This window comes from Lepidochelys kempii, chromosome 3 (genome assembly GCF_965140285.1).
Source record: "Lepidochelys kempii isolate rLepKem1 chromosome 3, rLepKem1.hap1, whole genome shotgun sequence".
Classification (NCBI taxonomy): Eukaryota; Metazoa; Chordata; order Testudines; family Cheloniidae; genus Lepidochelys; species Lepidochelys kempii.
The window spans coordinates 196,755,436-196,771,201 of record NC_136382.1 but is presented as its reverse complement, the minus strand read 5'-3'; the positions used below and the strand labels follow the sequence as shown (position 1 = coordinate 196,771,201).

At 40.0% G+C, this 15,766-nt stretch overlaps 1 protein-coding gene across 1 annotated transcript in view; it reads right to left on the bottom strand.

Moving 5' to 3' along the window:
* WDPCP (WD repeat containing planar cell polarity effector) overlaps window positions 1-15,766 on the bottom strand; it is a 278,021-nt gene that overhangs the window by 145,662 nt on the left and 116,593 nt on the right. The window contains exons 7-8 of the mRNA XM_073339528.2: window positions 10,440-10,554; window positions 5,871-6,004 (exon numbers count right to left, since the gene is read on the bottom strand). Coding sequence (XP_073195629.1) covers window positions 5,871-6,004; window positions 10,440-10,554 — 249 coding nt within the window. The remainder of the gene's footprint in view (window positions 1-5,870; window positions 6,005-10,439; window positions 10,555-15,766) is intronic.

Sequence of the window (15,766 nt, the reverse complement as noted above, 5' to 3'; positions counted from 1 at the left end):
AATATTATTGACCTCTTCATCCCCTGAATACACATCAAAAGGAACTGAAATCAAAGTAATTACCAATGTTGTTCCCTCATAGTAAACATTTATCACCTTGTACTCTCTCCTCAGTGTTGAGTAAATTGAAATGGACTAAAGAACCACAGAAGGGAAAACTTATAAAGGGTCAATGTTTCCAGTACATTTATCCTGCACTTTTATTTGCCCAAATTCTGTCAGTTTAAAAGTATAAATATATGACATACATGTAAAGTTTATCCAAGGAATGCTAACTTAACTACTTAGCTTTTATTTTGTTATTCAAAAACACACTGAAGGCATACTTAGACGAGAAATAAAAATACTTTATGGCTAACAAGCACAAATGCCGTCCCAGATATTAATTACAGTGCTGTACTCTAATTTTACCAATCATGTATCAGTTAAAAACAATGATATTATTAGTTTTTTTTAAAAAAAATCTTATATATATTAGATGACACCTTCAACACTGACAGTCCTCTTGAGAATAGGGAATTGGTAGTAATTGGTCTTATGTTTTGCCAGTCTCCAAGACTACATAGTGCTGTTGATTCGCATAATAGCTCCAATTATCTTTATTCAAAGTGTCATTGTCTCGATGGTACCAAAGATGCTACTTCTCAAAAAGGAAAAAGATGCAGACAATGATGGATTCACGTGGGTATATATTGTATATAAATCAAATTTCCAGCTAACTACCAAACATCTGTACAGTTAATACTTCATCAGAAAGTTTGAGTACATTCCAAAGATAAACAGTAAACTCCAAAGCCAAGTCTGCCTATCCTGCTAGTCAAAGACATGCAGAAGAAAAGCAAAACGATTTTTCTGCCTCCAAGCATTAAGGCTAAAAATAAAAAACTATCCATAAAACTGAGAAGAAAATAAGCCCGACTGACTCACGATTACTTACAATACTGCCTAGAAGTGCCAACCAAGACTGGACACCATTATGTCAGGCACTAAACAAAGACATAGTATAATACGGTCCCTGTACCAAAGAGCTTACAATTTAAAAGGGACCAGAACTATCCTCCTTTTACAAATAAGAACATGAGAATGTAAGAATGGCCACACTGGATAAAATCAATGGTCCATCTAGCCCAGTATCTTGTCTTCTGACAGTGGCCAATGCCAGATTCTTCAAAGGGAATGAACAGAACAGGAAAATCAAGTGTTTCATTCTCTGTCATTCAGTATCGTCATCTGGCAGTTAGAGGCTTATGGACACCGAGAGCATGGGGTTGCATCCCTGACCATCTTAGATAATAGCCATTGATGGACCTATCCTCCATGAATTTATCTAGGTCTTTTTTGAACCTTGTTATAGTCTTGGCTTCACAACATCCTCTGGCAAGGAGTTCCACAGGTGTGCACTGTGTAAAGAAGTACTTTCTTTTGCTTGTTTTAAACTTGCTGCCTATTAATTTCACTGGGTGAGCCCTGGTTCTTGTTTCACGTGAAGGGCTAAATAACACTTCTTTATTCACTTTCTCCACACCATTCATGATTTTACAGACCTCGATCATATCCCCCCTCAGTCATCTCTTTTGCAAGCTGAACAGTCCCAGTCTTTTTAATCTCTTCTCACATGGAAGCTGTTCTGTTACCCTTAATTATTTTTATTTCCCTTCTCTGTATCTTTTCCAATTCTAATACATCTCTTTGAGATGGCACAACAGGGAGACACAGAAAGATTTAGTGAATAGCCCAAGGTCACACAGGGAGTCTGTGGCAGAGACAAGGACTGAACCGAGAACTTCTGGGTCCTAGTCCTATGCTTTAACCAAACCTTCTTACATTGGTTTCCTCTGCCCTTCTGACAAAGCGCCCAGCTCCTGTGAATAAGGTCAGTGTCCAGGAACTGGTTTAGAAAAGAAGGCAACACTGTTATAGTGCCCCAGATTTCCCATTTAGGAGTCTCTTTGATTCTTATCATTGTTGATGACAATTCTACTGCTTACTGTGTCTGTGATCTAGATATTGTACATTGGTTTGACCAAGGTAGTACAGTTCTGAATATTTGTACTTTATAGGGGCAGCAGGTTTGTATAATTTACGGTGGTGCCCAGAAGAGGTCTAAGTCCCGCCCCCACACCACACCTGCCTAAGGCTCTGGGAGGAGTTTGGGTGCGGAAGAGGGTTTGGGGTGCAGGCTCTGGGAGGATGTTTGGGTGCGGGAGGGGAGCAGGCTCTGGGAGGATGTTTGGGTGCGGGAGGGGAGCAGGCTCTGGGAGGATGTTTGGGTGCGGGAGGGGAGCAGGCTCTGGGAGGATGTTTGGGTGCGGGAGGGGTGCAGGCTCTGGGAGGATGTTTGGGTGTGGGAGGGGAGCAGGCTCTGGGAGCGAATTTGGGTGCGGGAGGGGTGCAGGCTCTGGGAGGATGTTTGGGTGCGGGAGGGGTGCAGGCTCTGGGATGGAGTTTGGCTGCTAGGGAGTGGGTTCTGGGCTGGGACAGGGGGTTAGGATGCAGGAGGGGGTTTGGAGTATAGGGCTGGGCCAGAGATGACGAGTTTGGGGTGCAGCAGGCAGGCTGCCCCGGAGCTGGGGGCCAGAGAGGAGGGACTCCCCCAGCCCTCTCCCCGCCAGCAGCAGCGAGCTCCGGGGGTGGGGGAGCCCTCCCGGCCCCCCCAGCAGGATAGTCACCCAAGCCCCAACCCAGGCTGCTGCTCAGGAGGTCCAGCCAGGATAACCCCTCCTCGGAGTCGACTCAGCATCGCCTGCCCGGGTGGGGAAGGGGGCTGCCATGCGCCTCCTCCCCTCCTCCCTCCGCAGGTGCAGCAGCCACCTCAGCCTGCCCCCAGTGCCGCTCCTTAAGTTGTAGCCAGCAGCAGCAGCAGGAGCAGCCAGCGAGGGAGTGCAGTGCGGAGCTGTAGGGGGCAGCTGCCAGCTGCCCAGGGCAGGCAGGGACGCTCAGAGGCAGCAGGCAGGGCCAGGGGAGACACCCAGCCCCGAACATTGGTGGAGCTGGGCCCTGAATTTGCAGGAGCCCGGGCATCATGGGCCCATATAACTCACCGCCCCTGTTACTTTACTACAGAAAGCTGAAATAAGAGTCTTACAATGATGAATAATACTTTGTGGTGGCTCACACTGCTGCAGTTTAAAGATAATTAAAATTATATTTTGCTGCCTAACTAGTAAGCCTGACACAAAAGAGCATGCCATTAAAAATGCTAATGCCTTTTTTTTTGGTCTGGCCAAAACATAATCCATAGTCATTCCCATTGATTTCTAGAGCAGAAATGGCTCTCAACCTTTCCAGATTACCGTACTCCTTTCAGGACCCTGATTTGTCTTGCGTGCCCCAAGTTTTACCTCCAATTAAAAACTACTTGTTTACAAAATCAGACACAAAAATACAAATGTCAGAGCACACCATTACTGAAAAATTGCTTACTTTCTCATTCTGTCTGTGTGAAATTTTAGTGTGTACTGACTTCACTAGTGCTTTTTATGTAACCTGTTGTAAAACTAGGTAAATATCTAGATGTTTGATGTATCCCCTGGAAGACCTCTGTGTACCCCCAGGAGTACGTGTATCCCTGTTTGAGAATCACTGATCTAGAGAAAGCAATGTTAGTGTCATACATAGAAGTCTTCCAGAAGCTCAGCTGTGTCAGCAAACCACAAAACACAACAACCCTATTAAGGAACACAGAGGGTATGTCTGGTTTCCTAGCATAGTAAGATGTTTCTATAGATTAGGTTTTCCTTCTTCCCTAAGAAAACAGTCACCACAGTTAGGTCCAGAAACATGCTTAGTAGTATCCAGAAGAAAACTGTGATATATAAGGATAAAGCAAACATAGGAGATATAGCCCTTACCAGGAAACGATCATGGTAAGCATGAGCTCATTACAGTTTCCCAAAGTTTAGGGGCATAGAGATCACGAATCTTGCTTCTAAAGTAGCAACCTTAGCAAATACCTATGGGCAAGGCACAAGTGTGCATCATTTTAAAGTAAACTATGTATCAGCTCAATTCCTAGTGAACAGTGAACTGTCTCAAATCCATGTTACAGAGGTTGGCTCAATCTCGCAAACACAAGTCACTGCTGAAAAGAGGCCTTGAGCTGAAACAGCCTGGAAAATGTATTACTCACCCTAGCAGAAAGTATTCCTACCTTGCAAGTTAAAATGTGTATGACAAAACTTAAATTAAACACATCCTTGAAAAAGCCTGATACCTAGATGCAAATGCTCATATACAAGGAAACAAATTACCTGGAGGTGATCAGGAGGAAAATACTAGCTAGCATAAGGTTGTTTCCCTTAATATTTATCCAGGTTGTAATATGTGTAAACTCCCCTCCTCTTGCTTACTACATATCTTTCTAGCCTCTAGCCTCTATTCTTGCAGTGAATTAGAAACTTCAACCTTTCTGTTTGAAGCTAATGGCCTTCAAAGAGAACCTGGAGGATTATTATCATTGTTTATATTGCACTAGTGCCTACAGGTCCCAGCTGAGGTCAAGGCCCCATTGTACTAAAAGCCAAAGAGGTTACAATCCAAAGAGACAAAAGCCAGGAGAAAGGGAGTATCACAATCCTCATTTTATAGCTGGGGAACTGAGTTACAGAGAGATTAAGCCACTTGCCCAAGGGAACTGTACTTATATCTCCCAAGTCCTAGTCCAGTGCTTTACCCATAAAGCCACCCTTTCTCCCATATGCCTAGGAAATGAGCATTGTAACTAGAGGAAGAATTACGGCTTCTACGAACAATTGTAACACAGCAGCAGCAGATTCATGTGGCTATGATGTATCCATGGTGGTATATAGAAGGGATTTCCATTTTGAACAGTCCCTTGCAAGTCTTCTTCCTTTGACAAGAGTCAGTCTGGGAGGATTTACAGTTCTTAAATCCCTCAGAATTGCATCCTCAAACCTCATCATGGTTGGCCTCATGCTCTGCTTCCTTCAACCTCAGCTCTATAAACCTTCTGTAAGAGAATACCTTCTTCTGTATGTTGGACATGACCCCACCATTGCAGTCATCTTGTCCTCAGCTGGTGCAAGACTGCAGCTTGCTGGGATCATCTAAGTGTCTCCTCATTTGTGACAAAAATCAAATCAACCTAATTTTTGGCACTAACAACTGTTTTGTTTCCTCTCCTCAGCCGTTTTTAAACAGCCATGGTTCTGCTCCATACAATCGTGTTGCCATCACTACTGCACTGAATACTCAGATCTTAGTTTTAGACATCCTGCCACCCAATCAGAGGCCTCTGAAGATGCTGAAATGTGTCTAATGTGATCCAACATGCAGCTCCTCCAGATACAGAAGTGCCTGCTGTCAACCGATTACTCAAACAGATAAAACTATTCACCCATTCAATGCCATTGTCCTCTACTTGTCATGCCAGCAGGTCATTAGCTTCCATTTTATAGGAGGCATGGATAGCTTTGGTTTTATCACCCTGCCGTTTTTTGCAGCTCTTCCAGCATTAGCTGTAGTTGGCCCGTAGTCTCTCCAATATCATCCACATACTCTAGGTCTTCTACAGATGAATAATTAAACGTCACACCTCCTACTTGGGCCTCAATCAACTTTGTAGCAATCTTTAAACTAAATAACTGTAACAATCTTACAGTAAATATATGAAAAATTGGACCCGTATTGGCACAGCAATTTTTTTTTTAAAAAAAAGTAATAAAATACCATTCCATTTAGATATTTTCTGACTTTGCAACAAAAATTCAATCAAAGAATTTTGATTAGAATGGCAGGTAAAGAGCTATGTCAAAGACCAGCATTTTACTGTGCAATACTCTACCCAACAGTAGTAGTGGTCCATAACATAAAGTGACTAGGGTATTTACAGACATCATTGACAGCTATACCTTAAAATCCAAGGATGAGAGTTTTTCCAGTCTTTTGTTTACATCAGGAGAACCTGTCTTCTTTGTAAACTGAATGAAGCAGAGTTTGTTTTGCTCCCAAAATGACAAGATGATGAAACTGTCTGTAAGAACAGCTGAAAAACAAATAAAAATTGTCACCACTGTAATACCTACTACCAATAACAAAACAAATTACTGAGCTCTCCACTGAGACACTGCAAAAAGCAATTTTTTCAAGACCATGTCTTAAATATTACATTGAAGCCTGTGTAATCTCCTAAAAGACATCAATGTGTCATCTTGCCAGGATCTTCTTGGAAATGAGAAATAAAGCTTAGGGAGTACTCAGATTAAATAAAACTGAATAAATTATCTTATACTTATCACTCTAATCAGACATATGTTTTATTCCCACCCCACCCCATCCTCATCTTGGTAGCTTCCTCAGTCCATTGCCCAAAGCAACTCCCATTGATATTTTGGGATCGTGGCTTTGTACAACATTGTTTGCATTTGGGCTGGTCAAATGCAAATCATTATTTGAGCTGGATTTGGTAATTTTACATCACCCGTCAAGAATAAACAATAAGTGATGTAGCAGCAGTAAGATTCCAGATACTACCACAGCAGTCAAGAATGTTATTCCTTATAACATTTTTGCTATGGGCAAAAATGAACCAGTTGAAAGCTTTACACATGACATTCTTCCTCTGTGCTCTTGATCTAAACCACATACATGTCTAAGAGTGGATGTACTCCCTTGAAGTCTGGAAAATGTCTATGGAATCACAATGGTGTTACCATATAGTATAAATAGACATATTTAAATGTAAAATTAATTAACTAGCACTACAAACAGAGAAAACAAAGGTGAACAAAGAAAATGAGCGATACAACACGGCTAACAATTTAGGGTTTCCCCCAAACATTGCACTGCTCTCTGAACTGTGAACACCTGTAAGAGAATGTCTGAGTGTTCAGACAGCCAACTGATAGTTAGTATCAGATGACTGAAAATTCCTCTTTGGACAGAACCATGACTATAGTCTAAATAGTATGATTTATTTTCAAGAATTAAATGCAGAAACCTATACGAAACAGACACCATCAGGTAAAAAAAATTAAATAAATTACCTGGTCAAAAAATTCAATTTAAAAATGCCTTGCATTTGTGACTAAGACCCTAGATTCTTAAATATATAAGAATTTTATAACATACTTTTCATAATTGATATTGATAGCTTACTCTTGCACTACACGCCACTTGAACAAAGAAAATAAACTAGTCAGCTTTGCTTTTATTTGCAGTCTGTTTTATAGCCAGCTGCACTTTCAGATTGTAAGGTATTAGCACAATTCTGCAACATTTGGTATGCAAACGACAAAGAAAAATGTTTGGATTTAAACAAACTGTGATCACTGATATTTAAAATTTCATAAACACAACTCTGTTAATACTAAGTTTTGAAACAAAACTTTGGGCCTAAACTATCTGACATTGCCCCTTTGATGCTACAGCTGAGATTTTAACACGCACAAGAAAATTTAAAGTTATAGACATGGCCTCTTTGTATATATGCAATTGCATACATTGTATTACTAGAAATAAACTTTAACATATATTTATGCTACACTAGAGATAGGCCTACATCAAACCTCAGAACACTCCTGAAATTTGGGTCTAAAGACAGACTAGGGATCGGGGACCCATGAGCAGGTGGGAATGGTGAATAGAGAAAGTTAGCTCTTCAGTCTCTGCAAAGCTTTGGTTGCCTGGGTATTGGCTGAAGGGGCGGGGAACAGGAAAGGTGACTCTTATTGTTTAGACTGGCAGCACAGCTGGGTCATTCAGAGCCACCTGGTGATAGCTAGGGTGCAAAGCTAAATTACAGGATTGGGTGTGGGAAAAGATTTCAAGAGAGGGTTGGGAGGAAAAGGAGGGGTATAAGATATTATCAGAGGGATTGCCGTCCATTCATAATTCTTCTTTCCTGAATCAGGCATACATTCAGGACATTCAGTTGTCATCAATACCAGTAAAACTGGAGTATCTGCTTAGATGAGCACACCCAGGAAAAGGCGTACTTCCTGCACCAGATTAGGCCTAAAACAACGGTCAACTCTGGTTATACCATTGCCCACAGAGCCCCTTAAAGTGACTTGGAATGCTGCTGTACAGGGTCATAATGCCCCAGCAAGCTTTTGAATATTAGGTAGGGTATCGGGCTATGAATCCAGCACATGCCTGTCATGAGACCACAACAGAATTTAGGAATTTTGAAATGTCAAGAGACATGGATGATAGTTATGACAATCCTGCCTGTTCTGAGAGTTGTGTGGCTTTGATTTATGTAAATGGGGTCTTTTTCCATACCAAGTTTTTCTTTATTTAGCTAATTCTATTCTATGTTATAACAAAATATAATAAACTAAACTAACAACAAATAAGTGTCTCTCCTTCACAGTTGCAGCCACAAATTTGTACATATTCCACAGATCAAAATTATATTTAATAAAATATTAAGGTTGAATGGCTAAACACTCAGAAGTCAGGAAATATTAAAGTTAAGGTTATATATGCAACCTTAGTTCTGCCCCTTGTGGATGCATGTTAAAATCTATAATTTTACGATGGCATGCTACTTCTCAAGTCATATAATATAATGATCATAAAAGTTATGCACATTTGTGACATCTTGGTAATATTTCCTATTTTTTTCTACATATATCATTGTTAAAATGGATTGATAGCTTTGGATTTAGACTCCTTATATATTAAATACCATTGAGCAATGAGAAATTATTTTAATAAGTTTGTTAGAACCCACATACTAGTTTATTTTCAATCATCAGCAGAGGCTTCCTTAAGTGCAGGAAGTTAAGAGAAGGAAGTTAACTATGAAGCTACTTATTTGTGAATTTAGGTGGCCTTGTTTGGCAGCAGATTTCCATACTCTTTGTTGTTTATTTAGGCCCTGATCCTGCAATCTGATTCATGCAGATGGACCCCAGTGGCCAGGCAAACTTTCACTGACTTCAATGGGGTTCTGTATGGGTGTGTCTGTCACTTTGGGTCAGGTTGGAAGATCAGGGCCTAAATCTGTAGCATGTTAAGTGAATTTCTTGGGCTTTAATCTGACATTGCATAAACTGATTCAAATTTGGCAACAGATCTTTTCTCACCCCCAGGTATACTTGTCTGTCCTCAGAATGTATGATTGGACATTTCTGTTGTAAATAAGTTAGCTCCACATGCATGGGCAGCATATCCATTCTTTGCTGCACATTTTATGATAGCAAAAACAAACAAACCCCAAACCAAATATAAAACAGACTCTAAAAGCCTCACAATTAGGGCAAATTAAACCCAGTGTCTTCCAGACAAATTTCTTCTCTACACTGTTTCGCAAACTTTCAACTCCTGTTGTCTGGGCAATAGAGATCTCCAAAAAGTTCACAAAAATTTACTTTTTAAAATAGAAAAGACTTTTTTTTCTCTCTCTCTCTTATTAATATTTCACTTTCAGACCTGGGCATTTTTAAACTGAAAGTTGAAAATTTCAGAAAGTGATGAGCAAGTAAAAACAAAGGATGGAATGGAGACTGTTATGTAACCCTAACTATGGCAGTACAGTTTTGATTGTTACAATTTTCTTGAGAGGTATGACAGTTAAGTCTAATCATTTTTAAAAATTAATAAATCTTAAGTAATTTTTAATTTTAAAAAAGCTCTGGAAAAAGGATAAAAGCCAGGGAATTCTAAATGACAGTCACAGAACCTAAGTCCCTTTGTGGATCTGGGCCTATAACTCCAAACATCAAAAGGAGCTCTTGTGCACTCAGATGTATGCTCATATATAAACTTGGACTTAAGCTTTCTTTGAGTATTCAGAATAAAATTCACATCTGCTCAGGCTCAAACTGAAATTGCATATTCTTAGACATTCAGATGCCAGGATACCAATGTTTGATTACAGTTCTCAGTGGAGGTTGGCAGCGGAACATTAACAAAATAAAAATAAGGAAGACTTTCATATTACAAAGCTCTTGAAAACTGACATATTTCATATACACTGGATTTTTAAATAAACACATCTCATTGAAATAGCAGTCATAAATAACTAGAAATATTGATTTCCTTAGAGATGGCAATCTAGAAATGCAGCCAGTACAGCTCAATATGTGCATTGCTATCCTGCCATTTTTTATAACTGAGCATTTTGTATATGTAAAAATCCTGGGTAATTAATTATTTCATTATTATCTGCTTCTGTCACTTTTCCCTGTATATGAAGTAAGCATGCAAACAACTTCATGTGCTATTGTTTAAAATGTGTAAGAAAATGAATTTTAGAAAATCCATTCAGTATTTGACAAGACTGATAACTTTGATGTTAAGTATTATTCCCAAACTGTTCTTGGTCCTGAGGGTTCTAACTATGGCATTACATGCAATTACTTGTTGTGTTTGCAAGTCCCCAGTGGCAATAATTAGTCTACCTGTTGACATACTATTTCTCCTGCTCTATTGTTAATGTAGGCAATTGATTTGCACATGGGTGTAATTACCATCACTGATGGTGTTGGAGATGAGCTTCCCTGCCAGGGTCCTGTCAATCACCACTTTCTCCAGCTGTGGCCCAGAAAGGCTTAGGGACACCAGTACACCTGAACGAAAGAGGAGCTAAATCCAAGAAGCCAGAAAATAAGACATCAGGAAACAATAATTAAGAAACTCGAATGTTCCAAAGTACATACTAACATCCCTCTCTGGCATATAGTAATCTAATTTACAAAATAACAAGAAATCTTTTATCTTGCCCAACAAAATATATTATATGCACTATGAAAGCTTTATCAAGGAAAAAGAAAAACAGAATGAAAGAGCAAAAGAGAAATGTATTGCGACTATAAATTACATGTGTACAATAACTATTTTACGTGGATCACTTCAAAATTATGGGCCAAAAATCTCCATTATGTTGGTTGGATTATACTGAATTCAGATGCTGAAAATTGTGATTGAAATCCTGCCTTGTATGGATAAAGAGGCCAGTCTTATCAGCAAGTGTATTTTTAAGTACCAAAGACACATTATGTTGCATTTTTTCCCTGCTGTATTTCATCCCGCAGACAAAACATAGTTAAAGCTGTAGTATGCTTTATATAACATTTTCGTGTATACAGACATTTTAAAAACTAAAGCCAAGATTTTCAGAAGTGTTTAGTGATTTTTGGATGCCTCAGTTCTTGGGTGCTCAACTTGACACACACGAAAGGGATCTGATATTCAGAGGCGGGTGCACAGCACATTAGGGTACTATCTTTTCTTATGTGTTTGTACAGCACTTAGCAAATTTGGGTCTTTGGGTGCTACCGCTATATAGATATTGAATAATTATAAAGAATACCGTCATATCCTCAGTCATCAGATGCTCTAAAAAGTTGCACTTGAACTTTAATCACACCTCAGTTGCACACAGATGTTTAAAACTTTCTTCCATCCCTATTATCTTTGATCATTCATGTGCTTTTAAATGTACATTATGGTGTCTAGATACCCCAGTGATGGGCACCTAATGAATTCATACACTAATAATGTTGTCTGGCATGAGGTCTCAGAGGTCTCGTAATAAAGGAGGAACTTAAAGCCTAAATACAGGCAGGAGAGTGTCTCAGGCACATTTCGGAGTTAATCAAACATCTCTATTAAAGTCACCTCTGTTAAGCGGCACAGACTGGACTGCAGACTTTCTGATGCCATAGCGTGGCATAAAGGGTGCTGCTTGGTGAGAGGGACAAGTGAAGCTTTGATTTTGCCTAATTAAATCACAAAAAGCAGTAAGATTTTGAATTAAATCCACCATTGCAAAGTAATGCAGAATAAAGACTGAAGACCTCCGCTCCACTACTGTGCCAGGGTACTGCAACATAAGCAGTAGGTAACATCACTATTATGATAAAAAAATTATTTTGACAAAAAGGGGCTGAGCGAAGGGTAATTTGGGTCTCTTTGCTCACATGTGGACTAACTGGTTGCCAAAATGTTGGTGTTTGTTTTTTTTACAGCACCCTTAATGTGTATATGTCTGTGAAGAAAATTGAAGAAAATCAGCAATGTGAGTTTGATCCCCAGGTGTACCACAGGTGCACCTGGGAAGAGTGCTCTGCGCACCTGGGAAGAGGGTATTTAATTGGCATTATGCCACCTTCCCCTCTCCCACTGTACTGGGATATATGGGCCCAAAGAGTTAGAGGTGTTAATATGACCAGGGCCGGCTCTACTGTTTTTGCCGCCCCAAGCAGTCAAAAAAACTGTCGCCGCCAAATTGTCACCACGGACGGCAGAAGAGAGAAACTCCCGATGAATTGCCACCATGGACGGCAAAAGGGAGAAACTGCTGCCGAATTGCTGCCACGGACGGCAGAAGAGAAAAGCTGCTGGTGAATTGCCACCTTGGCTGGCGGAATGGAGAAGCTGCCGCCGATTTGCCCCCACGGCAGAAACACTGCCGCCCCTTTCTGACTGCTGCCCCAAGCACCTGCTTGGAACGCTGGTGCCTGGAGCCGGCCCTGAATGTGACTCTGTCACTGTCAAACATTAAACAGCTGTAAACAGTATTGGGGTCTGTTGTACAGAGACCTCAGCAGATTAGTTACCATGGCAAACACAGCATTAAAAATCTTTGTAACCTTTTATTGAAGACACAGAAAAGAAGATGAAACAGTTAAAGCCTTTGAAATGTAAACTATTAAGGAAGGCTCTCATTTTAACAACATTTCTTGTTCCCCTTCCCTTGAGCTGGAGAGGTTTTAGAAGGAAACCCTCCCTATCTGACAGTCTTTTAGATAGCATTAAAGATGGCAACAACTCTCCTTTTTGGGGAAAAGAAAAGAAGTTGAGATAATCTGGAGCCATTGTTTTTGCTGCTGTTCTTAAAGTCCAAGCCTATTTTCTTGAAGTCAAAACAAGACAAACACACACAAAAGGGGAAAGAACAGAACAGAACAGATTTAAAAAATGTGTACCAACACTGGACTACTTAGGGCCTTGCTTTTTGCTGTCTTTCTGGTCACAGACTAACAAAATGTTGCAAAATATAGTCTTGGCCAGCAAACCCAGAGTCTTATTAGACAGAAGGCAAAAGCAGAGGAATAGGAAAGAGAAGAAATAAGATGGGGAAGGAAAAGAACATCTTTCAGGACTAGGACAACGAAGGCACAATGGTGTCAGAGCAGATCCTGGCGTTCCAAGAGATGATGGGGTTGGCAGCCATAATGGTGAGGCTTGATCCTTCCTGTTGTCCCATCTTTCAGTCAGCCAGCATCCACATCTGCTAATTTCCCCCTCAAAATCTCTTTCTGAGGACCCCCAAAGGTAATGACAAGTGAAATAGCCCATCCCTCATTATTTTGTCCACCAATTAGAACTAATTTCCAACCTACCAATTTTGGTTCACTGATTTCCAGCCCCATACCTTATATGGGTGATCTCAGAACAGTCCTTGAATTAGATCAGTAAGCCTTTTTATTTAGACTAATTCAGTACTTTTGTCTCCCTTTTACACCTTTCCCCATCAACATTCATTGTTATAGATTATTGTAACATGTTATAAACTTTTACCTACATTCCCACAGTTACGCTCACAACATCCCTCTGATTTAACCCACCGCAATAGACCCACTTACATGCCTGGTGAAGAAGAGTAGGGGGATGCAGAGGTGCTCCTTCCCAGTGATAAGCTAATAAAGTTACAGCTTGCTGCTTAAATTTAGCCCTGTGTCTGTCTTCATTCATGTGTGTGTCCTGATCAACTCTGTAGGATCTGTTCTGCCAGCATGGATCACTGGACAGCATTGCACTCTGGTCCCACCCCTTATGCCACCTCTTCCAGAGAAGAAAGTAGCTGATTATGCCAGCCTGAAACCTGCTGAGGAGTCTTTAGCTGTTGCATTAAGGCAGCTTTAAGTCCTCTTTGCATCACGGGAGAAGCACAAAGAGGACTTACCAGGGGCCAAGGATCCAGGATTGTATTTATATTTCTAATTTAAATATTTATATTTTTAGAATTCTATATTTTAAAAATGTGATGCCCGGCAAATGCTTGCTTTTCTAACAGAAGTTATCATAATAACCCATGTCTACTCTATGTCACAGGTGTGAAACAAACATTGATGTGCAGCATGCTGTTAGATGGAATACCAGGCAAAACCTCCTTGCAGTGAGATCTATTAAACTGTATAATAGTTTCCAAAGGAAGCAGCAGGAGCACCATTACTTTAGACTTCTAAAAATGAACTGCAAAAGCAGTAGGAAGTTGGGAGCAAACCTGGACTGATAGTAGCATGGATTAGATGACCTCAGACCATCTCTAATTCATATGAACATATTATATTGTCAGATACAGCAGATATTTTCATTTATGAATTTTCTTTCTGAGTTTTGTATTGTCCACATTTTGATTGAAAAGGAAGAGAATGAAAGATTTCATTTGACTGTGCTGAAGTATAGGAAGCAATAGGGACAGGAATCTGATTATCTCATCTGCCTATCTCTGTTGGCTCTCTTTTTCATCTATGCTCCTACCTTTGCAAAATGGCAGTTATACACATCTTAACGAATGAGTATAAATGTTATGCACCCTGCAGCAGTGACCAGAACAACATATAAACAAATGAACTATTTCCCTCTTTTCTTTATTAATATTTTTAACCAAAAACTCTTCACTCCATCACTTTTCTGCTAATCTATATTAGGTTTTAAAAACTAATTGGCATGACATTTCAAATACAAACCAAACATACCTGCCATGCAAAACATATACATTAAAAGCAGAAGAAATTTTTTTAAGTTACCTCCTATCCTGCCAAAGACAAATACTGTGTTAGTCTGAAAGCACATATAATATTTCAAGAGAGGCCCAGTCATGAAAGATGTCCTTTAAGGTTCTGTCCTCGTAAAAATGTTAGACACAGTTACACGCCTGTAGCTTTTATTACAACTTTTCAAAACTTCAATTTATCCTTATGTTGCAGTTAGATTAGATAAAATCACAATTTATTTCCAACTTGATAATGTGAGTCCAGCAAGGTCTGACTACAGTGAGTTATAACTGTCTAATGAATACAGCTAAAAAAGTAGAGGGGAAAAATTGACCAAATTAAACAACAAGAACAAAAAGGAATACATTTACCATGAGATATTCTCCATAACCTGCTGAATTGTGCAAACTCTAAAAAGCCAGGGATTTTCTAGCGAGCAAAAATGTTAGTCTGCAACACAAGAGCAAAACACCCCAAATCCTTCAGTTCCAAACTGGAGGGAGATTTGACTAAGGGAGGTTGTGCAAATAAATTCCCCATCACTTGTGCTCTACAGCTTCCTATGCTCGGGAGTCAATCTGTCTTTTCATCCAGGAAAAGTTCCTACAACCTTAGGACATAAGAAATTCCCCCTTCTCCAAATGGTGAGATGCTGTGGTGCTCTGCATTTACTTGAGAGAAGAGAGCAGTGGGATAAGCCAGGTGAATCAGAGGTCTGTTGGAGGCTCCTCCCTATTTTACAGGGTAGGGATATCCACCACGTCTCTCTTGAGAACAGCCGGGAAGAATGCTTTTTGGTTTGTGACCCCATTCAGTCAGCAAGAAAGGTACCTTCCACCTCTCAGGTGACTACATTATAGTATCAAAGCTACATGATTGTTATTTTGTTGCATCTAAATTGTCCATCTTATATACTTATGTATCTAGACCAGTGGTTTTCAAACTTTTTTCATTTGCGGACTTGCTGAAAACCATTGCGCTATGGTAACAACAACCTTTCACAGACCCCTTAGACATAGTCTGCAGACCCCCAGGGATCCACAGATCACAGGTTGAAAAGCACTAATCTAGAC